At 45.8% G+C, this 25,437-nt stretch overlaps 2 protein-coding genes across 6 annotated transcripts in view; both read right to left on the bottom strand.

The window, feature by feature from the left end:
- Nucleotides 1-18,750, bottom strand: part of ash1l (ash1 (absent, small, or homeotic)-like (Drosophila)) — a 28,812-nt gene extending 10,062 nt beyond the window's left edge. For 2 of the 4 annotated variants that reach the window (XR_008832864.1, XR_008832869.1), the window contains exons 1-14: nt 18,583-18,750; nt 17,489-17,585; nt 13,922-14,710; nt 8,733-13,092; nt 5,776-6,484; nt 5,418-5,594; nt 5,189-5,283; nt 4,676-4,749; nt 4,536-4,581; nt 4,203-4,311; nt 3,810-4,016; nt 3,498-3,644; nt 707-815; nt 412-561 (exon numbers count right to left, since the gene is read on the bottom strand). Coding sequence is in view for 2 of the 4 variants with exons in the window: in XM_056423139.1 (XP_056279114.1) it covers nt 412-561; nt 707-815; nt 3,498-3,644; nt 3,810-4,016; nt 4,203-4,311; nt 4,536-4,581; nt 4,676-4,749; nt 5,189-5,283; nt 5,418-5,594; nt 5,776-6,484; nt 8,733-13,092; nt 13,922-14,521 (6,783 nt within the window). In the remaining 2 variants the exon portion in view is untranslated. The remainder of the gene's footprint in view (nt 1-411; nt 562-706; nt 816-3,497; nt 3,645-3,809; nt 4,017-4,202; nt 4,312-4,535; nt 4,582-4,675; nt 4,750-5,188; nt 5,284-5,417; nt 5,595-5,775; nt 6,485-8,732; nt 13,093-13,921; nt 14,711-17,488; nt 17,586-18,582) is intronic. The other 2 variants (XM_056423139.1, XM_056423224.1) reach the window with 2 other exon arrangements.
- A 1,279-nt stretch (nt 18,751-20,029) lies between these two features.
- On the bottom strand, nt 20,030-25,392 carry rnf115b (ring finger protein 115b). Of its 2 annotated transcripts, XM_056417463.1 has the most exons (9): nt 24,994-25,392; nt 23,529-23,587; nt 23,295-23,349; nt 23,026-23,222; nt 22,388-22,456; nt 22,199-22,277; nt 21,886-21,979; nt 21,051-21,166; nt 20,030-20,525 (listed from the first exon to the last, which is right to left on the bottom strand). In XM_056417463.1, the coding sequence occupies exons 1-9, from the start codon at nt 25,069-25,071 to the stop codon at nt 20,403-20,405; spliced, it is 870 nt and encodes a 289-aa protein (XP_056273438.1). In that variant the 5' UTR covers nt 25,072-25,392; the 3' UTR covers nt 20,030-20,402. The 2 variants fall into 2 exon arrangements, with proteins under 2 accessions (XP_056273438.1, XP_056273446.1); XM_056417471.1 differs by lacking the exon at nt 23,295-23,349 and having other exon boundaries at nt 23,013-23,222.
- Nucleotides 25,393-25,437: the final 45 nt, after the last annotated feature.

Raw genomic sequence — 25,437 nt, 5'->3', positions numbered from 1 at the left:
CTTAAAACCATGATGTATACTGCAGAAAGCATGTTGGATATATACCATGGTATACTGTACATTTGAGGTCATACCATTCAGCCCGATTCAAAAGACTACCCCGACTTATTTTGGTGGACACCTTGTGGCCCACTCAGGGTACGACACACAGACTCATGACCCATATAGACACCGCACCTGCCAAACCTTTTTTAGCCAGGCAATAGCTCTAGTTATATAACAATATACATTAGTTTAAAATCAAAGAAAGTCTTACGTAAACCCTTATGGTGGGTTCTACTTGGGAAGGTAAGAGAAAAACATTACGGACTAATTCTTTAAGAAATGAAAACCTCAAGGGTTGTTTGCTCTAGTATTATAGATCTTAAGTAAGGGTGAAAAGATAACAGTTTATTTCAGTAAACAACTCACTCGTTTCTTGAGCTGGTGTTTGGACTTCCTCTTCTCCTTGAGTCGACCCAGCCGCCGAGTGCCCCCGGTCTTCGGAGGCAGGCCGTTGATCCGCTGGCTCTTCCCTCCGATGATGCCCCGGCAGCTCTCTGAGCCGCACATGCACGCTTGCTGGGAAGTAAAAATAAGTGAGAAGAAAAGAAGCATTAATTTTCAATAGGGGAGAAAAGCGTCAACATAGAAGAAGCCGCGATGAGCATGAAATGTAGAATGCGTTGTTCCGCGAGGAGGTCAAAGATGGCCACCGGGGATTTACCTGTTCTTCTGTATTGAAGGAGTGGAAGTTGTAGTCATAAGTGAGCTCGACGCTGCTGGTGATGTCCTTGAGAGCGAAGAGACCGATTCTGTACACCCCATTCACCGACCTGAGAGACACAAGTCACAGAGGTCAAGCATTCACGAGATTCATTTCATCATTCATTAGAAAGGGTTCATGAGAGGGTTAATGAAAAAAATATGTAAATATGCCAAATTGAAGTTTTTAAGATGGGAAAGTTAAAGGATTTTAGGAAAAGATATTTTAGTGCACAAGGCTTGGGAGTTGCTTTTGGCATTTGTTTAGTAGTATTTTAGTGATAGATGTTTAAGATCATAGAGAAACAGTTTTCCTCATAAAGATAACACAGGGTGTGTAATTTATATACAAATGGTCATCTTAATGTATTACAATAAAGAACATTATGAATTCACCTCAAATGTAATAGGGAGATCATATTATTTTCAGGTCAAGCTTTTACCCTTTTGGTGAAGTTTAAAGTCTCGTTTCCATACTGACTAACTAGCCCTGTTACAATGACATCTGAATGAAGGCATTTTAAATCCCTGAAAAATAAGAGAGAAGAGGACTCGTCCGGTTTTCATTTGCTGGATTTGGCAACCGCTCAACACTTTAGCCCTCCCTATTTTCCCCTTCTCCAAACCAAAGCTGCGCTCCAGCGTTTCACCATTCTTCTAAGAATAAAACCCACTATTCAGTTTGCCAACCACATGATAATTTATTCCTTCTATAGGGGTAAAGAGCTGGTTCAGCGCATTGTCTTCAGGCACTACAGCTGTATCTGAGGCCCGGCTCCATGTAATCTCTCTTCTGTGACAAGATGGATGACTCGTCAGGCTTTGTGCTGAAAATCCTCCATCCTTGTGGAGTCTTTTATTTCAGCCCAGCCACTCAACAAACTATACACACCAGCAGTCACACACACATCCACCATCCAGTGTCCTAGATAATGAGCGTGTCTATGCTGGAGGGCTCCGGGTACAGTTTGACAGCGGACCCTCTGGAGGTCGTTAGACGTCCACAATCAAACCTTCTAAACTGAACCTGAAACATGCAAACCGCATCTTAAAGAAACTTCCAGGTAGGTAAGACTCAGAGGCCCGGTCTCCAATAGCAGTGGATCGAGCCATGCTGTGAGAGCAATCCCTCAGGAAACCAGTGAATTGTTTTGCCGTGGCGGAAGGCCTTTAAGCCGTTTAGGTCTCTGAACACTGGCTGAGGGGATCCCATCAGATTTCCACCACGCGGACACATGAATACGGTTGGGGTTACAAGGCAGAGCTCTCTCCTGCACAATGAAGTGCGCCTGCTACACGTGTCCCTTTTAGAGCTTGCGTAAGACACCCAAACGAGGGCTGTCCGATATTGGCGAACATACACTGTGGATACTAATCGCGTTGAACTGGTTCAAATGTAATAAATCCACATTGAGGGACTCTAATTCCACCAAAACACAAACACACATCAACATGCATTGAAGTGGCCGAACAGCTGTTGATCGCGACATCACTGATTAGGACGTGTGGTGACTTATAATGAAACCGCTATTATATCTGAAAACATGAGCGAGAAATCAAGAAGGAGCCAGATTGTAGTGGCTCCACCGGCCTGTGTGTCTGCTGGAGGGATCACGTCTCACCAACATGAAGATCCTTCTCTCCCTGCGGTGGCGTTCACTCTACTCGGTGTGCAGTGTGCTCAAAGGGAGACATTAGCCAACTCATCCAAATCACCAGGCACACAAACAGAAAGCGATTAACTAAAACTATTAAGGTAGTAATAGGCTGGTATTTTCCAGTTTGTTAACCGTAAGTGACGAAAGCATTTTTTCCAATCAGCTTCTCCCTCTGCTCTCCAACTATCTTTAATACCCACTGTGACTGTTGGTGTGCCGGACAGTCCTTACAGGCTCCCTGTGGAGTTGTAGATCTCCAGTGGAGCCTCAGAGCCGTGGTGCTCTGCGTGGGTCTGTGTTCTATGCATGTGGCTCGATGCAGTCGCACCGATGGTGTCACGCTATCCCACGGACATACAGGTGGAGGTAACGCGGCAAGCTAATAAACATGGACTTAAAACAATGCTGGATTTTAAATACTTGAAGGACATGAATCACGCATGTTTTAAACGTGTCGGGCCCAGATATATTAGAAAAAACACCTTGCATTAAATCAGATTTTAAAAAGGAGAAACAAGTAACTAGTTGTGATTGTTTTGGGGACATCAGTGTTTTTCTTGTGACGGTGGTTTTTGGTATGCTGATGCTGGGTCGGTAGCTCGCTAGCTGAAGCTAGTTACATGTCAACCAAAGCGTTAACTGGGCAATAACAATCGTGGCCTAATAACCATTTTGTCTTCTTCTGTCCTTTGGTTCCTTAATCTTTATCTTTTACTCTGTACTGTTGTATCTGTTAAATTCAGTCGAAACGACCGACATCGTGACTTTTATGTTTGAGACTTCAACATGGTGGAGCTTCTTTGTCTGGAAATCTATTTATCAAGCTTAACTTGGTTGACTATTCATTTCTACTTTAAAGTCTTTGATTTGGGAATAGTTTAAAAAAAGGTTATAATTCGTAATTTGGGGATTTATGCCTTTACGCCTTCTTCGTGTCATCAGGTAAACTAATGCAGCTCATTTATTCGTCTTTACCAAATTGTTGTAAATGCTCAGGCTTGTGCTTGAAAGGGTCAAATCGGTGCTTTGGTGGGAACCCAAAATCACCACAAGAACATCAGGAGGGAACTGCTTTAAATCCGTCATGACACTCACCACTTCTGCATTTCACAGTTGGGTTCACAGCTGTGGTTTATGAAGCGAGCCTCATTGCCCATTCTGTAGCTGTCGATCACCATGCCGCTATCCAGGTTCAGACAGTATTGGCCACTGTGGGTGAAGTACTGCTCCATCATACGGCTCCTGAAGTACGGTGGAAGAGAGGCAGTGGAAGATTAAAAGGAGAGCGTGTCATTTATTTCGGTGTCAAGGGGAAACTTATCAAAGCAGAACTGCAGACGCAGATCATTCAAAATCTTCTGAAATTCACAAGGATTTCTTGGAGAATAACTGATCCGACCGTCTCACCTAAACTCGTGTTCGCTGACCACCTCTCCCAGGTACTCGATGATGAACTGTCCAGAGCTTAGTGTCTCCTTGGTGCGGATGCCCCAGCCTTTGCCCTCAGCGCGGAATCGCTCCAGACACTGGACCCAGTCGTGCCTCTGGATGTGCTGGTTGTCACACAGATCACCAGTTGGACAGGTGCTGGGAGAGCACTCTGCAAAACTCATCCTGGGGAAATAGGCAAGGTGAAAAAATTAGCGAATTACTCTTGACCCCATGTGTATCCTCTAGTCGCTTATGTTTCATTCATAAACAAACAAGACGAATTGGAGCACTGATTTCTGTAATATAACCAACATTTTCCAACTGGAAACTTTTAAAAAGTCACGATTGCTTGCCGAGGTTCGTCTTTACCTGTTCAGACATTCATCCAGGCAGCCTTTCTCAGTCGAGCCATCACACGGCTTACAGCTGCATGTCGTGGTTTCATAACCAGAGAGAGGCTTCACATCCACGTAGACATCTGTGACACAACCGGGCATTACAGTTTTACATTTACACTCATGAAGGGTGACAGCATCAAGCATTTTTAATTCCTGTTTAGCAAACAATGCTTGGAATTGATAACAAGGACTTCAACCATCAACACGACCAACGTAGTGCAACACACAGAAATGCATGTCCATTAATTGATCAGGCTCCCCATTAGCCTCTGGTTGAATAACTGGAACAAAGCCGGATACTCACTTGATCGGATCTTTTTATAAAGGGGGACATCCGGCCTCTTGTAAAGCTGAAACACATAAACAGAACTACCTGTCAATAATGATTCACTGTGAGCATGGGGAAACCCTAAAAACCACTTAGTGCTCAACACGATTAATCACCTGATCATGTTTCCACAGCCATAAGATGTCGTAAGGCAACTGGAAATCAATGCGCTTCTGTCTCAGGTACTTCCCTGAAAAAACAAAGCGGGGGAAATTTAGAAGAAGAAAATTAAACTGAAACAGAAGAGGAAAGCACTTTGTGACCTCTTGATGAAACATATTGAGTTTGTCATCTACCAGAGCTTGATATACACGCCTGTGGTTTCTGAAAAGGGAAAGGTCCATCTCCTAGAACCGGTTTATTGAGTTATCTGGAGCGTGTTGATGAGTAACCCCTGAGGCCATGTATTTGTAGAACATGGACGGAAGTAGAAAGAGCGGTTGTGGCTTTTATTTACTGACTAATCAAACTTTGTGAGGCAGGCCAACGTATTGCCTCAGCATATAGAAACATGAATGATGACGTCAAACCTTGATTAACCGCACCAAAAAACATAAATAACTTGTTTTAACAAGTTACATTCCATAACATAGGAGTGCATTGAGAAAAAGTGATTAAATTTGACTCACCAACATGGATAGGAGCTGGAAACAATCCAAACTCATGTTCCCCAGGTATGTATTCAAGCTTCTCTTTCTTTAGCTGCAGAAGCTGACTCCGGGGGCTACAGGGTTTCGTACAGAAATGGTGGGATGTAATGGCAGTTTACAAGTACTTTAGAAACACTGGATATGGTGCATTGATCTCAAATAAGAGTCAATATCAGGAGATGAAGTTTAACATTTCTTTGCAACTCACTCTTCGGTCTTGTACACATCAGAGTAAAGTCCCGCCTTCTGAAACTTCTTCTTTGGAGGTCTGGCCGCTCTCTTCTCGCGTTGGCTAGGTATGGGTATGGGGGGCGGAGCTTGTTCCTGGGAGACGGTGGCTGGGCGGTCCGGGGAGCAGTCGCCATCTGGCTTGCTTTCCATGGAGCTAAAAACAGAACCATGTCTTGGTTTCTAGTGAGGACTGGATTAAATAATGTTCCTTTAAATACCAGCATTGAATCCTAATATGAATACTCAGGGTGAATTGGGCTCAGTGACCCACAGCTGAGGCTGGAGAAAGGAAGTTTAACGGTTTATGTGCAACAGTGTGGTGAAATGTTGCTTACCCACGAAAGTGCTGGAGCTCGTCCTGAGAAAGCCAGCTCCTTCCTGTCTCGGCTCTGGACCGTGGTACTAGGTTGCCCAGGTTCTCCTCTCTGTCTGGCAATTGCTCCTCAGTTATTTCTACCTCCCCGTCCTCTTTTTCCTCCTTTTCCTCCTCTTCCTCCTCGTCCTCATCCCCATCCCAGCGCTTCTTCTTCTGACTTTTTCGATGCTGACCCTGGACTACCGCCTCAATAGCATCTGTAACAGTGTCCCCCTCGCAACATTGTCCACCTGCTGGCCGTTCCGTCCCCCTGTCTCTGTGCCGGGTCTGATTCAACTCAACCACTGGTGGTGGGGACGGTGGCGGGGACGGTGGCGGGGACGGTGGCGGGGAGGGTAACGGATGTTTCCTGGGACGCCCGGGGCCCCTCTTCTTCACAACGTTGTTTCCTGTGCGCGCCTGTCTCTGAAGCTTCTTGGCACGCAGGATTTTGTTGACGTGGTGCAGGCTGTGTTTGGATGGTTGAGCCCGATGGGAGTGGTGGGGCAGGGAAGCATCTAGGCCACAGTCCTGGGAGGGGGAGAGGCAGGAGGAGGAAGCAGAGCCGTGGGAGTGAAATAGTGAAGGTTGGTGATGGTGCTGCTGCTGCCGGTGGTGCTGCATGGATCCTTCGAGCCCTTCAGGGGGCGAGAGAGCAACGCCTCTCGTCTGGATACCTGATGATGACCCTAGTCAAAGAACAAGAGGAAATTAATACTGCATCTGTGTAGCACTAAGTATGAAAACACACAGAATACATTCCTAGCAAATCTTAGCATTTGTACGTTTCATTAGGAAAGGTGAGTTCACAAACTGTGTGATACTGTCTGAAGGCTGTTCCTAAACTGAATCAAAGTCTATCACGGAGGTTTATCAATTACAACTTTTACAACCGTTTGGAGCTGAAGTGAGACTGTTTGAAACGGTTTCACACATTTAAAAACAAGTAATTGGCTCATACACATTTAAAGACTGTGTTATCTTACCAGACTGGAACACAAATTCAATGGTTGAAGCAGTCAAAGTTACACAGAGTAGTTTTCGTCATCTAATTACTATTTCCTAGCTGCTCTTGACTTTCTCTCTCCTATTGCTGCTTTACATCTCTTTCCATTCGCACATTCAAATTTCTCCTGTTTGCTCATTTACATTACTCTGAAACACGACTGCAAAATAAAGATGAACATCCTGACTGTTTAGACTGAATTTGGGTGAGTTTCCATGTAAATGTATAATACTTAATGGAATAGGATTCAGAAGTCTATGGTGGAAAAGCTGCAAAAAAGCACCTGTAACTGAATCCTTACAAATAATATATATTTAGATTAAAGCATCTATACTAACTGTACTACTGGTATACATCCATCAACACCACCAGTGTGTGTGAGACATGAGGATCAGTGAACGAGGTTTGTTCCATGTCCAGCGACCCTCAGAGACTAGACACGGTGAGATCAGGGATTATACTTGTGACCCAAGTCCCCGGGTAAAACGGGGTCAAAGTTGGATGGCCGACTAAAACGCTGATCAGAGGACAACCGTTTAAAAAAATACATGACTACTCCTGCATTCCCCTGTAATGTGTGAACAGCTTGGCATGTGATCATGATGGTTATTGGGCATGGTGTGAACCAAATTGTCATCCAGGTTGAATATGGCTCAGGTAACACTGGTTGACAGAAACACACACATATATATATATATATATTTACAACTTCAGTCACTGTGCATCTATCTACGACCACCCTTCACCACTTCTCGTGTGCCAGCTTGTTCCCCACCCTCCTCTACCTTAAGCGTCTGCGACCGCTAGATGACCCCGACTCCTGAGCTCTAATCCAGGATTACCCTGCTGTGGTTTGAACTGCACCAGTCTGCCTGAACTGGGACTTTACAGCTTCACATCTCACTGGTTAACAAGCACATAAACACAAACACCCACCCGACTGGCGCTCACACATAAACTCACATGAGCGCACCAGTCTTCGTCAGGGGACACTGATGAAGGCCATTTGCTGCAGCGCTGGGTCTTACATCAGCAACATGAGCTGAGCCCAGGTGTGGGTGTACTGAAGGATAGCACTAGGCCTCACATTGTGGGCTTTTGAGGGAAAGGTCTGCTAAATATAGCACGTTAACAAAACACTCCACCCCTTTTGCTCTAGCAGGAATGCTATATCAACTGTGGTCGACTGCAACTACCCACACTCACAGAGGAGCCCGTTTAAGTAAATAAGCATGCTTTTTTTTGGCCAAGTCCGTAACCACAAGTAAGAGCGACCAAATGTCAGACAGTGGAAGCACAGGCAAAGTCACTGTCTTTCAAGGGGGCTTTTTTCCCCACTCGTGTTTTCTTTGTACAGAGTGGATCCCGTTGAGAGGGATGCAGAGATAGAATAGATCATCTTCTTGTGTTTGGTCGAACCCTGAGTGAGGTACGGATCATTTGTAATCACTACACAACTTCTTAGCACTATTTTCAGGATATTCACTGCTCAGAGATCACACACGCCTTGAGGGCACACTTGCTGCGCCATATGGCAATGTCTGAAACGGTTGTTGACTAAATACATAGTCCTGGAACCGGTGCTGGATCTAATGGATATCACGCTGTGCTAGTTCCACGATAGCCGTGCCAAACCATGCAGCTCGTCAGACATCAGCCAATCATGTTCAGCCACAGCATTCTTGATACAACTGCTTACACAGAACTATTTCTGGAAAAGGAATTTGGTGCACAATTGACTCCAATAACCTTTAACAATGTCAAATTTAATTTGGGTCCAAACTGATTTTGTGCTGAATAGCTCGTCAATCTGAAATGTGTGTAGGCCTAATACAACGATATGGGATTGAATGCAGTGACTTGAATGTCTAAGACCTACTATATAATAAACTATATATTCATAAAAGTAAACTCGATAAAATTAGACTTACCTAACTCTCTCCTTTCTGCTGATGTTGAGCGGTCCTTCCTCATCGGCCGGTCAATGCGGGAGAAGGTGGACGTCTCTGTGACCACCTCAGTCTTTCTGTTCCTGCCCCCTTTCAGCGTGGTGCGGGTGAGAGCAGAGGCAAACAGATTTGTAAGGTTTGGAGAATCATGGGCTCCAGGCTCCAGATCCTCCGTGGGACTGAGAGGCTCCTCATCCTCGCTGTCTGAGCAGCCTGCTAGGTCTTCGGCCCGGTCGTCTGTGAAGGGACCCTGTCCAGGTGCCACATGACTCCGTGAAAGCTTTGAGTAGCTTGCCTTGGAGCTGCCCATCCTGAACCAAGACTCTACTGGATGGTGGCCTTTCGAGCTGCTGCCCAGTGCAAGCATTGAGGGGCCTAGACAGGACATGGAGCTCTCTTTGCGCTTGTACCTTTCTGCAGATGAGGATGAGGAAGAAGAAGGGGAGTTGGCAGAAGTGGAAGCGGTTTGCTTGCTGGCACTGGTGCCGGCAGGATCTCGTCCAAAGCGGCATCGTTGTAAAGACTCTGCCATTCCTAAACCGCCAACTCGCTCCCCTTTCCCTGATGTTCCACTCTCAGAAACGCCTGTACTTGCCCGGTTTGCTGAACCTCCTCTTGCCGCTTCCTCTCTGTCCTCCTCGGCACCGCGCTCTCGGTGTTTGTGTCTGTGTTTGTGTTTGTGGTGCCAGTTGAAGGATAGCTCAGAGGACATGGGTGGATACAGGACAGGCGATCTTCCTCCTCCAAGGTACTCTTGCCTGAGAAGCTTGTGTTTTTTCTTGTGAAATTTAGAGGGGTTCAGCAAGAGATGAGAATTGTGGTGATGATGCATGTAAGATGTGGGGGGAGGAGGAGGGAAGGACGGTGAGTGGTGAGAGTGGTGGGATGGGGCTGTGTGGGGTGGCTGGTGGTGTGGGTGGGGATACAGAGCGCTAGCTGGAGGATAGCCTCTGTAATACCCCAAACCCAGGGGCCCAGAGGAGTAGGGAACGCTGTAGGAGGGGTGGTAGAAGCCGCCACTGGAGAGCGGAAATCCAAGCCCAGGTAAAAAGGGAACCTCAGACATGGACTCCCTCAGTTTGGGAGGCCGCCCCCGTTTCTTCTTCATGTCTGGTTTCCGAACATAGTGCAACGGGTCACAGGAATACGCAGGATGGGAGTAGAAGCTGCCGAAGTTTACCCTGAAGATTGTAGGCAGAAGATCCCTGTGGACATAATGATGTGGAGGAGGGCCACCTGTGCTTCCTATGCCACCACTGGCTCTGCTTCCCACCCCTGGAGCTCGACTCGTTCCTGCTGCTATGCCGACACCACTGCCGAGCCGATGCCCAGTGGTACGGTGTGCTATCCGTATTTCACTCAGTCTCACGACAATCTCTTCTAGCTCAGCAAGAAAGTCTGGGTCATGCCGCCGGGAGCGCAGCTGCAAGTACTTCTTCTTGCGTTTCCTTTTCTGTCTCTTCAGCTTGTCATAGCCGGGGCACCCATGAGTGCGGCGTTTGCACTTGTGCTTATGTTTGTCCTTATGTCCCATTATGGAGGACGCTGGAGCTGCTGGATGAGGTCTCCTGGGATCTGGTGACGACCTTGCCCCTTGGGGTGATGGAGAGGGTGATGGATGTTCCATGAGCACAGCGGAGTGACGCCGCCTGCCTCTGGAATTAAGGCCCACCCCTGGACCCATAGCTGAACCAATGACCCCAGGCATTAATAATCCACTGCCTGTCCCAGTCGGCATCCCAATTCCACCCAAGCCACCAACGCCTCCAGCTTTCTCACCACGGTCAGAGGTGCTGTTATTGTCTGTTCCTATGCCACTGTCACTGGGCACGGTCTCCTCACTGTGTGACTCACTGACTGGTGACGGAGTGGCTTCTTTTAGCTCACTGAGAGGGGCAGGGGAGGTGGGATGGAGGGGCCTAGAAGGTGAAAGCTTATGATACTGGTAGTGCTGCCTGTAATGGTGGTGGTGCTGGTAACCACGGCAAGAGGACTTTTTCTGGGAAGCTGCTGTGGCCATAGACGACCCAGGGTTGCGAGGATTAGGGGCGGAAAAGGTTGGGGGAGGGAAAGAGAACGTGTTGTGGGTATGATGGGGGTTAGAATAGTGAGAGTGACCTGAAAAGTGCACCGAGCCTGGCTCGACAAAGCTGGCATCGCTGATGGGGCTGTGGCCTCCGCTAGACTGTGAGAGGGAGGGAGAGGGAAAGACCTCTGACGAGGAGAGCTGGTGCTGTTGATGAGACTGCAATTGATGGTGATGGAGAGGGGAAGTGGTGTTTGGAGATAGGAAAGGTTCTTGAGGTGGTGTTGTAGCTGTTGAATTGGTTGCAGATTTTGGTTTGCGGCCTCGTCTCTTACCCATGTATATAGTGCCCTTTTTACTGACATTAATTTGTGGCCCTAGTTTCCCCCCAAAAGAAGCAGCCAGGGACGACAATGATTGGGTTGCAGACTCCACAGAGCTAACCACCACATTGGTGGGGCATTTAGGGGTGTCTTCTGGTCTTGGGCCCAACAATATTTGACTGAGAATACGCTTCCGTTTCATACTTTTCATCTTATTGATCTTGCCTATAATAGTTTTCATGATAAGCTGCCCATTTCCTTTGGTGCGAAACCGTTTGTCTCCCATGTCCCCTGCCTCTGGATCCAACGTGGGAGGTTGACCTTCTTGGGGTAAGGTAGGAGGAAGGCGCTTAGGGCGTCCACGTTTTCTAGGCATAGGTTTAGGGGGGTTCAGGTCCACCTCCGGGTGAAGAACAGGGGGGTCTTGCTCTTCTTTAGACTTCAGTAAAGATGAAAAGACCTTAGAGGGAGCCTGCTTGTTGGGAAGGCACCCACGGGCCAGAGCGTCAAGCCGTGGCATTATAGACTTTGGCCTTCCTCTTTTCTTAGGCTGGGGTGGGAAGAGCAGTGACACTTGACTTTGTGACACAGGATTTGGTCTGACCTTATTTGGGTTTGGAGGCCTACCCACAGGTCTCTTAACTGGTAGTGACAGGGTTACCAAGCTTGACGATAAAGGCAAGGTGGTTTTGCTCAGGTCGAAGTGACTGTCCAGACCGACTCTTTGACCTTGCCCCTTGCCCATAACACGGCTCCAACGGGTTTTCCTTCCCCTGCGTTTTTTAAGAGGTTTGCTGTCCTGCTCTGCTGGAGAGTCTATGGATGAATCAGGAGAATCGTCCCTCAGAGGTGTTAGTGGACCTTCGTCATCATCCGGCTCCGGTGAAGGAGAGGCCCTTTGTCTCACAGGCTCAGCGGGACTGCTAGTCCGACCAGATCGGCTACTATCCCAATTGGGACTGCGCTTATTTGGACTAGAGCTCTTCACCCTCTCAACTCGCAGTGACTGATTATTAGCTCCCTTGTCTTTCCATTCTAGTTTTCCTGTTCCTGTTTGAGGAGGGCACTTGGTTAAGTCTCTAAGGTCGTCAATATCCTGCTCCCTCTTATTTGCACTGCTTTCTTCTGCCACGGCCGGACTCTCTCGTGCATGGTGTCCTTGTGAGGGAGCAGGGGAGCCCAGGTGAGTCACTGCACTCACTGTCCTCTGCTCAGCCGAGTTGGTGGAAGAGGATGAAAGGGGACAAGATGCCAAAGATGTGTTGTGTGGAAGGCTGTGACCTGTACGTGACTGAGGCGTAGACATGCTACTGTTGTCATTGGTGCAGTCCGTTGTCATGGCTGACAGGCAGTCATTGCTGTTGCCGATGACTTTATCGCTGCTGCTACTAGCTTTCTCATCCGATTCCGTGTCCTCCTGCCTCAGCGGTGTCAGGGAAGGGGAATTTTCCATAACACTGTCCTTGCTTCTCGAACCATAGGGCCGACCAGGCGGTCGTGACACAGGAGGTGGTGGAGAAAGGTGAACCACTCTTGAATATGTGTTCCTATTGGCCATAGCTCTGTCTCTTTGCTTGGCTGTGGGGGCCATAAAGCCTGAAATTGGGAGAGGGGGAGCGGGGTCCAACTTTGTATGTTTGGCTGGTTTGGGGGTCTTTGATGGTGGGCAGGTCGCTATGAGTTGAGCTAATTTCTCAGTGATTTTGGGTGCTACCGAATTTTGAACACTTTTGTCCTTGTCTCTCTGATTTTCAGTGCTGTAGGTGCATTGAGGAGGTTTAAGAGCTTCAAAGCTGGGTTCCTTTGCAGGTAGTGGTGGAGAAGGTGAAGATGTCCGGGGGTTGGGTTGAAGAGTTGGTGTTTTCTTCCCAGATGGATGCGTTTTGCTGTCTGGTGGAGGGCGGTGAAGGTTAAGGGATCTCTCAGAAGTGGTGGCGGCCGCTGCTTTTGTGTCTGGCTTTGTATCAGACTTACAATCCATCTTTGGTGAACCCTGGAAAACAAAGAACGAGATGGCAAGTTAATGATGGCAAGTAAATTATGGCGGGTTTACTGATGAGTTTTTTTATTTTTTTAATGACATTAAGTAAATACACTGTCAAATGTCTATATTAAATGGATTTATAAATGCATGTATGCACAAAGTTTGAACTAAAGTCATACAGCGATATCTTATGACAAATTTGAGAGAAACATGTCAACATTTAGAGCAGCTATGGTACTGCTGAACCAAACACATCTGACCAGAGACGGCCCCAGCTAGAAACACAAACTATCAATCAAAAATATGTTGTTGTACCCCTTTACAAAATGCAATCCATTGATAAGATTTTCTGTTTGCTGCTTCCCGGCCATGCTCGGGCGTAAAGTTAGACTCGGCTCAATAACACTTATCAGGGTCAGATCGGGGACAGAAAGGGAGAGCTAGAGACGGGGTCATGCGGTGGAGGGGGGTGGAGAGCACATGGCCGTACAGAGACAGAGGATAGATGACACAGACGAAGGGAGATTGGAGGGGGCGGTGAATGGTGAATAGGGACAGGCCAACAGAGAAAACAAAGAGAACTAAAGAACAATTTATGCTCTCCTCTTTATCTGTGCCATAAAGTGATCATTACAGCGGTAACCTTTCTGCAGAACACTGCCTTACTGGCGACAAGACGAATACCATTTTTAGGAAGTACGGTAAATGTACACAAGTATGTACATAGAATAAATATAATACAGTGAACATGCTGGCTGTTAATACTGAATATTTACTTGTGGCAGAGTTAATCTATTGATGAATCAAAACACATAAATTGACTGTTCTCCCTCCTTACCCTTTTTGCCGGAGTGCTCCCATTCACTTGGGTGGGTGACAGGGTGTTAGTGCTGGTGAGAGGAGGAGCGGGGGGAGGAGGCGTAGGAGCTTTAGCAGAGGGTGTTGATGAAGATGACGAGGCCGGCCTGTTGACACTGGATTTCTCTTTCTTATCTTTTTCCCTGCCATGTGGACTCTGGCTCTGAATACCTGCCCCATCACCTGTAGCCCCTGCACGGTTTCCACGAGCACCGCCTCCTCCACGCCCCGTGTGCCTCACGGTGGCCCTGAAGGCCGGTCGGCACACGTAACTCTCCAAGATCTTAGGGGGCTTCTTCATGCGTTTTGCTTGAAGGCCAATCTTAAGCTTGACATTGCCCTCGGAAAGGCTGCTCTCTTTGATGGAGAAATGGGACTGGTCACCTCCGGTACCTCCTGGCCCACTTGCTGCTGCACCAGCAGCGACAGCTCCTTCCTTCTCTCTGTCTCTCTTCTTCTCCTCCTCCTCCTCCTGTTCTTCTTTCTCTCCACCCCCTACCTCCTTCTCTTGTTCCCCTGAGGGGACACCCGAGAGAGGAGGGGGTGGAGTTGCAGTCCCCACCTGATTTTTCGGATCCATAAGAACTTTTGGAGAAGTGCAGGTTTACTAAGGAAGGGATGTGGTGGATACCAGGTAAAGTGTTTGTTGGGGGATGGGAGAGGGGTTAAGGGGGAAAGGGGGAGGGGGATAACGGTGAGGGTGAAGCTCTCCTTGTTTTGCGGTGGCTTCTATCCCTCCTTGGCAGTCCAGCCCTCTTTTCTCCTTCAACTGTTGGAGTAAAGACAGGTAGAGCAGGGCGAGAGAAGGAAAGAAAGGACGGAGGAAGGAAAAACAAATTTCACATTAGTCACCGCAGCACAGAACTTCGACCAAAAAGTGACATCTTAAAACGTCGCCCTACAACTGAGAAGTATATCATGTCTCACAATGAACGACGCTGCGAAGGCAGACGGAGAGCAAACATTTGCATCATCCATTTGGAGATCGGCTGTCCTTCATCCTGTCTGGGTGACTTTGTAATGGTGTGTTCGTCCTCAGTCTGCAACAATACGTGACCTATTTATACAGCTACGGCTTTTCTACGTGAGAAATGTAAATTTAGGTTCAAGGACTTGGAACTCAGAAGCCCATGCAGTCCAAAGTCAATAGTTAATACCACAGTGCCGCCACATCCTTCCAGGGTGTATCAAAACAAGATGCCAGATGAGCAATTCCTCAAGTTCCCTCATTAGTTGCAGTGGAAACTGAATCCTGTGATGGCGGCCAAATGCTCATACCCTACGTTAGCACAGCAGCATGTTTCTTAATTGTGCTCCTTCGAGGACAGCCCAATTCAATGAAGTTGTCTCCCGCTCCCCATGGTCACTGAGTGATTTAATGCGGATTCACCCCCGAGCAGGTGCTTTCTCTGGATGAAGTCATTTGGAGGCAATTCAGAACTGTGACCTCAGCACATTGGGCCCTCTGGGACTAGACAGAGGATCCGACCGCCTTTCCCAGCCTTCGCCAGCAGCAACCGAGAGTGAGTGATAGAGCGTCAACGTGCCGGCGGTTTTCTCTGCGCCCTACATTAGTGGAAAGCACTAAAGGAGCCACTTAATGGAGCCGAAGGAAAGTCATACAAGTCGACACATCACTAAAGTGTCACTGCAAGAGAAAAAATAAATCTGCCCTACAGAGTCGTAGACGATGTTTGTTTTGGATTACGACTGTGGAAAACAGTAGTAGGGATTTTTTATTTTTGTTTAACCACACAGTTATCGCAGCCCGACTTTGGGAGCTTGGCCTGCAGTTCCCCCACGCCCTTTTTTCTGTGTTTACGTCAATTACTCACTCGATTTCGCCTCAAAACTGCAGACTCCCCCTCGCTACACATACCACACTCAAATCACACCTCCCCATGTTCTTCAACACTCAATCAATTGTCTGTGTTCTTTTACCGTCGTCCCTAAGCTTTTCCGCCTCTATTTCGCAAACTTAGAAAGCAGTAATAAGAGCACAAAAACTAAAGTCAGTGTTCCTACTTAAATCAAAAACACATTGTACCCCCCTACACACACACACACACACACACACACACCAACTCCCCTTCTCCCTGTGTTCTCTCTCAGAGTGACAAATGTTCTCCTCATTCTTTTATACGAAGCGCTGATACTGCTTCCACCCTGACAGCAGCTATGCCAAAAATAAGTCTCTAAAGTACCAAACTCTTTGAGAGGCGACTGATACAAGTCTTGAGAAACGCCGCCCAGAGAGCCAAAACATTCCCCTCACCTCGAACGAGCTACGCCAGGCCATTTACTGGCACTTGTTCTCCTGTAAATGAGCCGACACTGGGACGAATCCCTTTCTAACGTGTGATTCGAAACACTAAAGCACTTCATGTTCGTGTTTAGCATCGCGGTCCTTTTACATTTACAAAGCAGTTACCGGCACTGAACAGTCATTTAGTTTTTCACAGTCATGCTGAAAACAACGAGAATGACAGCACCACTTTTTTCTCCTTTTTTTTTTTTAAAGAGAGATATCAGTCTGCATTAACTTTCAGAGAAAAAAACAAGAGCTAAAGGAGAAAGATAGGACACATAAAACCCATTGAAACGTATTAAAATAAAGAACATTAGAATCACTAATCAATATCAGGCCAACGACCTGGAATGGCAAAGCAGGCTGAGATGTAGTAAACAACTTCCAGAGCCCCCTCCCATTACTTTCCTCCCCTCACTCCCTCCCCCCCCTCCACACTTTTGCACACGTTGTTCATAACTGCTGATTTCCCCTTTGGCCATAGCAATAGTATCCAACCAGCCCACCCCCCACATCACTCACATGAGGGCTGGCCGGTGTCATTCCTAGGGCTTTTACTCCATTAGTCTGCTGCTGTGCTTCAGGGGGGTGGCAGCCAAATTCCTTTACTACTACCAAATTATTTGTCTCATCGAACATGCTCGAACAAGTTTCAATAACACTCCATGGTCTTCAACGAAAGAGGCAGCTACAATAAAGGAGGGGGATGACAGGTGTCAGTCAGAGCAGCACCCTGACATCATCCCACACATCTGGAGCAGCCCGGGGGAAGTGCCTCGTGTTTTTAACTGCTTTCAAATGAATACACTGCATACAATGCGTGGATTACATTTAAATAACTAACACTTTCCCTCATATGATGCACAACCAAAAAAGTGGCTGGCGGAGGGCTGAACAAACCGGAATAAACCGTGATCGCTTTCGGTTTCCTGTACAGTCAGAACTGCCCCTTAAGAATCACCTTGCATTTCCTCGTATTCACTCAGCAAATGCATCCCCGTTTAGTCACACTCATAATTACTGTCTCAATCAGAAGGAAATCCGGCTCTAGACACTTGCTCTGGTAGATCCAGGTGACACTGTAAAGCATGCAATGCAGTCAAGGAGTAATTTAGCTTCTGACACGTAATAATGAGATTATAATCGGCTGGAGGCACCGATAACAGTGACAGTGAGCAATCTGCTTGCAATAAATCATCAAACACATCAAACACCTCTCATATCCATCTGTGCACTCACCTCTGTAATTGTCCAGAAACGGCGTTCACATTATTTGGCTCTGTGTCCTCCCTTCGTGTGCATCAACGTGGTGGCCACATATTTGATCTTTTAAGTCCTGAATTGCCCCAAAAATACAAAACATGAAACATGTCAGTTGTGAGCTGTTTCAGTGGTGTCCTTAATGGCACAGCTAAAGCAACTCTCAGAGCTACAATTGCATAACAAATACTGGTGCTATTTTCAGATTAGTCAAATACGTTATAACAAAGTAGCAGCCGAACAAAAATCACAATCGAAAATCAATGCTCTCAAATCTTGACTGCGTACAAAAATAAATCGTTAACCTTGCCACCTCCAAAACACAAAAGTTGCTTTAGTGTAAACTGAGTGTCAGCATGTAAAGCAGCCCCCCCCCCCCCCACACCCCCCAAAATAAAATAAAATATGGGTTTCCACATTGTTTCGGATAATAACAGTCAAATGGGTAAATAGGCATGGCTCTTCATCTAACCCGTGCATTGCGAAAGCGTGATGTTTATTTAGTAACACGCTATTGTAGCTGCCATCACGTCCAATAACAGACAGCCCGGGCTCCGGTTGGATCAATGGCACCTGGCAGCAGCTAACTAGCCATCTATCAGCAGCCTGTTGGAGGGCGATTTGGGCAATGTCGCCCGGCACAGCTTTACCCTCCACGCGAGAGGCACACACCTCCAGCTTTCACACCGGTCCTGTAAACCGTGCGAATGTGACACGACAGCGGACAAGTGATGCACATAATCTCACATCTCTGTCACGTTCTCGGAGGCACTCGTGTTACTACATCTCAGCTACGGCGGGCTAGCGATGCACTAGCATGTCAGCTAAGCCGCTAAAAAAAATCCTCCGACATGGGTTCAGAGACAAACGCACAAATGAGTCGACGGAAACGCGAGCGGACGAAACGTGGCGAATTAAATCCCAGCGGTTATAAAATAAGAGCTGCAGCGCCGTGTAGGTTATTAAAAAAACACTAACTGACAACAAAATGGCGGCTGCGTTGAATCAACAGAGACCCGAAATGGATATCCTTCTATTTCTTCTTCCTCGGTGTTAAAATCCTTTTTCCTTACAGCAACTGGTATCCGCAATATCTCCCGAGATGCTCCTAAACCCAGTCCGACACGCCGTTAGCTAGGCCGGGATGTGTCAGCACGGGCCTCTCTCGTTAATTGGGCCTCCATGTCTCCTCAGCCCGTATCGCTACTGTGTCAGTACAGCACGGGCATTCTCAGTCCCGGAGAGGAGGGAGGGAGGAGGAGGAGGAGGAGGAGGCGGAGGACCGAGGAGGGGGAGAGCAGAGGAGAGGAGAGCAAATGTCGGTCGGTTCTTGCGGTCCCCGGTCATTGACCAACACAAAAAAAGATTGTATTTTTTATTATGTGTCTGTTTTCGGTGACTTTGGGAGTTCTCTGCCGGTTAGCGGCGTCGTCGCTGCTCTGCACCAGTCACCTGTCACCCAGAGGTGCCCGGTGCCCGGTGCCCGGTGCCAGCTGCTACACCGCGCGCCAACATAGCCTACAGGCGGGAGCACCAGCCTATAAATAAATAATTCTTCTCCAGAAGGATGTCAATTATTTTTTTCGGTTGAAGCTATTAGTCCACTAATCGATCCGCTTATTAATGTTAAAGTAATCCTATTGTTTTTCGTTACAATGTATTATTTTTGTGATTTATACTACAAACAAAACAAAAAGGATTTGCTGCGTTTGTCATTAAAAAAATGTTTTGGGGTTTTGAACAATGAGTCAGAAAGAAAATGTGAAAATAATCTCAATAAATCATGTGTTGATAAATACACTACTTAATAATAAAAAACATAAGTTGCAGTGCTATATTCTATTGTCTTATTTAGCTGCTATATATAGAATACAATATATTCAACTATGCTTTATTAGTCATCTATTATATTCAGGCTGTAACTGCTTATTGTCATTATTAATGAATCTGTTCATGACTTTCTCAGACCAATTGACATGTCTAAAAAAATATAAACCAATCACAAGTCACCCAAAGTGCAAAGTGATAAAAGTTCTTACATGTGCTGGTTGTCTGATGAACAGTCCAACAAATTAAATCATCAATTTAAAGTGCAGAATCCCTACATTTGAGAAGCTGAAACCAACATGTTTGGCGTTTTTGCTTAATAAATGACTTAATAAATTCTCAAAATAGGTGATACATTCTCTCATTCGACTGACTGACTTATCTCAGCACTATATTCTACACCGCTGTATTCTTCCTCATAGCATACAATTACTACTGTATTGAAACAGAGGTGTATATTTTATATTCCTGTCAACTTAATGCTGCTCACTGTCATTTGTATTAGATCACATTTCATTGGATTAGGCTATATTGCACTGTAGTTCACATATTCTTCCATATTCGAGTACATGTTTCTACTGAGGTTTAAGATTATTTAAGGAGGAGCTGTCGTAGGGATCACAGGAGGCTTTATTGTAAAGAAGAGATCAATGCTGAATCAGATTGGGTGGGAAAACAATAAATATTCTGCAGTAAGAAATCATCTTAGAGCTTTAATACGAACGTGATACTTAATAACTCTGTGAATTCCCATCGCTCTGACGATCACAAGCAGCTCAGCGGTGATTATGACATCAAAGTCAGTCATTCAGGAAACCACTAAAGAGGGCCGTGTAGCAAGAAGGACAACCCCCCTCATCCCCCTCTCCTCCGCTCTTAAGTAGCTTTAAAAAAAATTTGGGAAAGAGAACATAAACGTCCTTCGCAGGGATGAATTAAGTAAGAGTTGTCACGGTGACGCATGTGAGGTATTTTATTTAAAAGCAGTCAGTGCGGAGGAAAAGTTCCGTGGTGAGAAGCGTCTCTTGAAAACAGTAAAAGGAGGTAGAGTAGCTCGGCTCGTTTCTCAGATCGCCTGGTTCTCCTGTAGCTCCGTCCTGATGGAGCGAGCTTCTGGGGGTTCCGATGTGGGCGGCAGGCTGTTATCAACACCGCCGAGGCTTTTTCGGCACACTGGGCAGGTATCATGCTGTGGGCGAGAGGGGAAAACGTATTAATCTGCAGGCAAAAAGTCTGTGGTATAACATCATACAGTACAACCTGAGAATAAATTGCCTCCGCTAACCAGTCATGCTGCAATCTACGTCCATATATATCCTAAAAGTCATCACTTCATCAATTTATCCCATTAGACATCAGTGTGAAATTATCAGAATTAGTTATTTACGGATGTATTATTATTATTCAATTAGTTCTTGAGTCAAAGTTGAAGAAATTCTCTTCCGATTTTCCTGAGATATTTTGTTCCCAAGAATGGACCGGAGGGGCCTCAAATGGACCGGTGGGGCCAACCCAACAAATCTGGAACACCAAACCCTGCGGCCACGGCTCTCTCGCAAGCCGCAGAGGTATAAAAACATTGGGACACAAAACATGTTTCTGTGTTGTCGTCACAACCCTCAATTCAGGATGTGTGTGTTACTTCAAACCTTCATGAGAAATGTAAAAGCCCCCTAAGCCCCTGACCACGCGCCCCCCCCCCCCCTGTCCTTACCAGTTCCAGCCAAGGTACTATACATTCACTGTGGAAGTAATGGAGGCACGGTAGCTTCCTGACGGGTTCACCTGATGAATACTCCTCCCTACAAACCGGACACTGCAGTCTGCAGTCTGAGGGAGACGAGCAAGTACAACGGGAAGTATGAGAAACATTCAGAGAGAAGCAGATAGAGAAAACACATCAGAACATTTTAGGTTCATCCTTCAGCGTGTAACACAGTAATACTTTTGTAATAAGATATGATATTACTTTATTCATCCCCAGAGGGAAATTTCTCGAAGCAGCAGCATCAACGTTTACATATATACAATAAAATAAAATAGAAGGTCAGGACATATTGCATTAAATAATTTAAATAATAAAGGAAATGTAAAAATAAAAGTGTATGGCGTGTATCTAAAGTATGAAGTGTAATTTTATTTAGATAACCCAGTTAAATTATGTGTGAATTAAGATTTAGCAGCTTCCAAGAATCCAGGACCAAAGATATTTATGAATTACTTACTAATTCTTGTAACTAGAAAAGAGGACGAATGTATTGGAGAAGGGAATGAAAGTATAGCGATAAAATGGATAGGGGACACAAAAGATAGGAAGCAAGGAAAAATAGGAAGAATGGGAAGACAAGAGGAAAGGAGAAGCAGGATGAGATGAAGAGAGCTTAAAGACGAGGAAAGAACAGAAACAAGGGCGAAAAGAGTAAAGGGAAGATATCAGAGGGGAGGAAAAGAGAAAGATAAAAGGACAGCTGGAAGGAAGGAGGAAATGAGAAGGGAAGGGAAATAAGAGGGAAAGAGATGTGTGCAGTATGCGTTGCTGGAACTGCTACCTGTCTGTTCTTGAGAGATACAGACTGTTGGCAGCGATGATATCATCTCCTCTTCAGCAGGGGGAGGACCTTTGCACTCCAACTGTCCTAACAACTAGTGAGGGAGAGAAGGAAGTAGGGATACAGAGGAGACATGGGGGGCAGAGAGGGGGAACGAAGGCACGAGAGACAAGAGAATAAGAGCAGCTTGTAACTTGATGGCTTTTGGGGTTTTGTGTTTCATTACAAAAGGTGGATCAGGAGGGAAGAAAACAAAGGAGGAGGATGGAACCACTCTGAAAGTTTAGAAATCGCCACCTCTGATGCCACTGACCTCTGTGATGACAGCATCCAGACCCCCCTGACCCCACGCATAATCCCCGGGGTTTGAGTGCAGCTGTAACATGCTGGATCTGAAACAAACAGAAAGAAAGCAGAGGAGGGAGGGAGGGTATTATCACACCACGCGCTAGATGAAATCAAAAGTAAATGATGTGAATCTAAAAAATTAAAAAGCGCTTACAGTGCAGCTGCTGCAGCACCAGGGTTTCCATTGTTGGCAAACAGGTCGGCCAAGAACTGGTGCACCATCCTTGAAAGGGCAAAAAACAGACGATGTCTGCGTTACTGGACTCACACTTTACTGTATTCACAGCAGTTTAATTCATGCTAGTCCTTCATTATATATATATAATAATAATAATATATATATAAAATATATAAATAAATATATATATATACATATATATAAATATCTACATAAAATATATAAATAAAAATATATTATATATATATATATATATCTACATAAAATATATATATATACAAATATATTATATATATATACGTTGTTACTGATACTGATACCAAATAATTAATGTACATAGAGATCCATCTGTATGGAAGCTTAAGCTCTCCTGACTACATCACCTTTTGAAGTCAATCCCACATAAGGAAATGCTTCCATTAGGTTTTTCTCTAAAGAAGAGATCCAAACGTGTAGAAACTGATAAACATGGAGCTACTATAAAAGTTGTTTCTGTTCATTAAATGTATGTTGGTGGTCTTGATTTCCTTGCACTGCAAATGACAAGACATAAACAGAAATAAGTATTTTTTCAGTACACACTGGTGATATTTCTGTGTACCGTGTCCACACACCCTTCCACTGCGGGCCTTTGTTCAGGCCTGGGCGACCTCTCTTGTTCAGGCTGGGAAGGAGACTCTGCTTCCTCAGCGGCGCCCGGCAACATTGAGGAAGGGCAGCTCTGACCTGCAGATACCTGCTCGCTGTCATCTGGCTCCGACTCCGAAGAGGGCGGATGAGACAGCAGAGCGGAGCGCTCCATAAACAGCAGCTGCCATAAATTGGAGAGAGACCAAGTCATGTGTCAAACTTTTTTTTTGTAATGCCATGTGCAAGGGCATACCTCTGAGAACGCGTTGGAGTTCTCACTGACCACTGATGGGCTGTTCTGCAGGAGGCTAAGCAGCACAAACAAAATTGCTTCTAATATTAGTGGTGAGAAATGACAAACATAACTCTTAAGAGCCTGACACTGCCGCTACAGAGACCATCGTAAATGTTTATACGTAGGAGTATGCTTTAAAACATTTGATAAAGCACTTGTAGTATAAAGAACTGTACATGTTAACAGCTGTACCTGGAGTCTTCTGTCACCTCCTCAATGAAGTCAGACTCACATCTGGGGCAGACGAAATCCTAAAAGGGAAGAAAAGAAAACATCCACTGAAAGACCAAAAGAATGCGAGTTCAATCCATATCTTTGAGGATTAAGCTGCTCTAACCGCCTCCATTCTTCTAGTAAAGCGTTAGACAAGCTGTTGGGACCAGTCATGATAATTAATTGCTGTAAATTGAATGCGTCTATATAACAGTATCTTACAGTATTTCATAACTAACATAGCTAAATATACAGTTATCTGCCACATTTCTGACATCTCTGCCGCATGTATTTATTCATTTTATGGTGAAATTGGTTCAACGTTTGCTTTCATTCTACCACAGAGCATCAGTGAAGTCGCCACTGGTGTTAATAAGGCCCACAGTAAGAGCTCCAGTCCATTTCTGTAACAAGGGTGCAAGCTAGAATCAAACCAGTACATTGCATTTATATGGTATCTTAACCACTGGGACACCAGGATGTACATAAACGTGCACACAAGTGAGTTTGTGAGTTAGTGTTGAGGCTCAATGTTATTACAATGGCCCCGGGTTGATTCCAGCCGGGGACCTATACAAAAGTATATATATATATATATTTGTATAGGTCACCGGCTGATATCAACCCGGGGCCATTGTTTATATATATATATGTATATAGGCTTTAAAAAGAAAAGACAAAAATAGGATTAAAAAATATATATATATAAATGTATCTGCATGATTGTCCACATATTTTTGGACATATTGGACACACACACACACACACACACACACACACACACACACACACACACACACACACACACACACACACACACACACACACACACACACACACACACACACACACACACACACACACACACACACACACACACACACACACACACACCAGCTGCACAACAGCTGCACAACAGCCGCGCTAACAGCCCCCCCCCCCCCCCAGGAGGGTTTCATCTCCAGCCAGTTAATGAGTTACACTTTTCAGTTGGGCTACACTGAGACAACAAGCGGGCCAAACATCTCGGGCTGAAGTGGGTTAGAGGCGCGTTGGCGGCTTTGGGAGCCCCGCTGGTGCACGTAGAGCCCCCAGCCAGCCCCTCCCACGTCTCACGCGCGCAGATGACAGAAGACAACTGGACACAGACTGTCGCCAACAGTGGTGCGGCTAAATATGGCAACGTGAATCACCAGATCTTACTCTCTCTATCTCTCTCTGGCTCTCTCGGCGCAAATAAACAACCGCACACAGGCGGTCATACGTGAGCGTTTGTGCTTCCCACTCGTTTGAAGTTGAGAGCAAAGTGAAATATATCACTTCACTAACTTTGCAAGTTTAAAAATAACAAGTGCCGAACACCTGAAGACGTCCCTCAATGTCCGCGTGAATCATTTACAGCAGCACGAGCTGAATAAACAAACCGCTCTCTAACGGGACTTACCGGGAGTTTGGGGTTTGTTTCACTTTTACAACCGTGACAGAAAAACCGGTGTTGTGGTGTGTCCGCAGCCTCCGCCATCTTCACGGTAACGCCCCGTCCGCGACGTCACCAAAAGCCGTTACACAGCGGGAACACTATCACTACTCAAGTTGCCCTTTTTAATAAATAACACTCATACAGGATTACAATTTTAAAAAAACACACACATAAGTCGCCGCTTCAAAGATGAAGTTGCAAAAAGCCACGCGCTGTGGGCGTGGCCAGAGAATAACACGTTTAATTTTTTCTTCTTTAAAGACAAACTCTGTTGAAGTGTATTTAATGATCTGCCTCTATTTTAACTTATTAACTCACAGAACTCAACCAGGCGGTTTTCCAGCAGCACACTCCCAGAAATATTAACTTGCTACGTTTTGACTCAATTAAACATAAATACAACATTAA

Source organism: Pseudoliparis swirei, chromosome 1 (assembly GCF_029220125.1).
Source record: "Pseudoliparis swirei isolate HS2019 ecotype Mariana Trench chromosome 1, NWPU_hadal_v1, whole genome shotgun sequence".
Taxonomy (NCBI): domain Eukaryota; kingdom Metazoa; phylum Chordata; class Actinopteri; order Perciformes; family Liparidae; genus Pseudoliparis; species Pseudoliparis swirei.
This window is presented reverse-complemented; position numbering and strand designations above follow the sequence as displayed.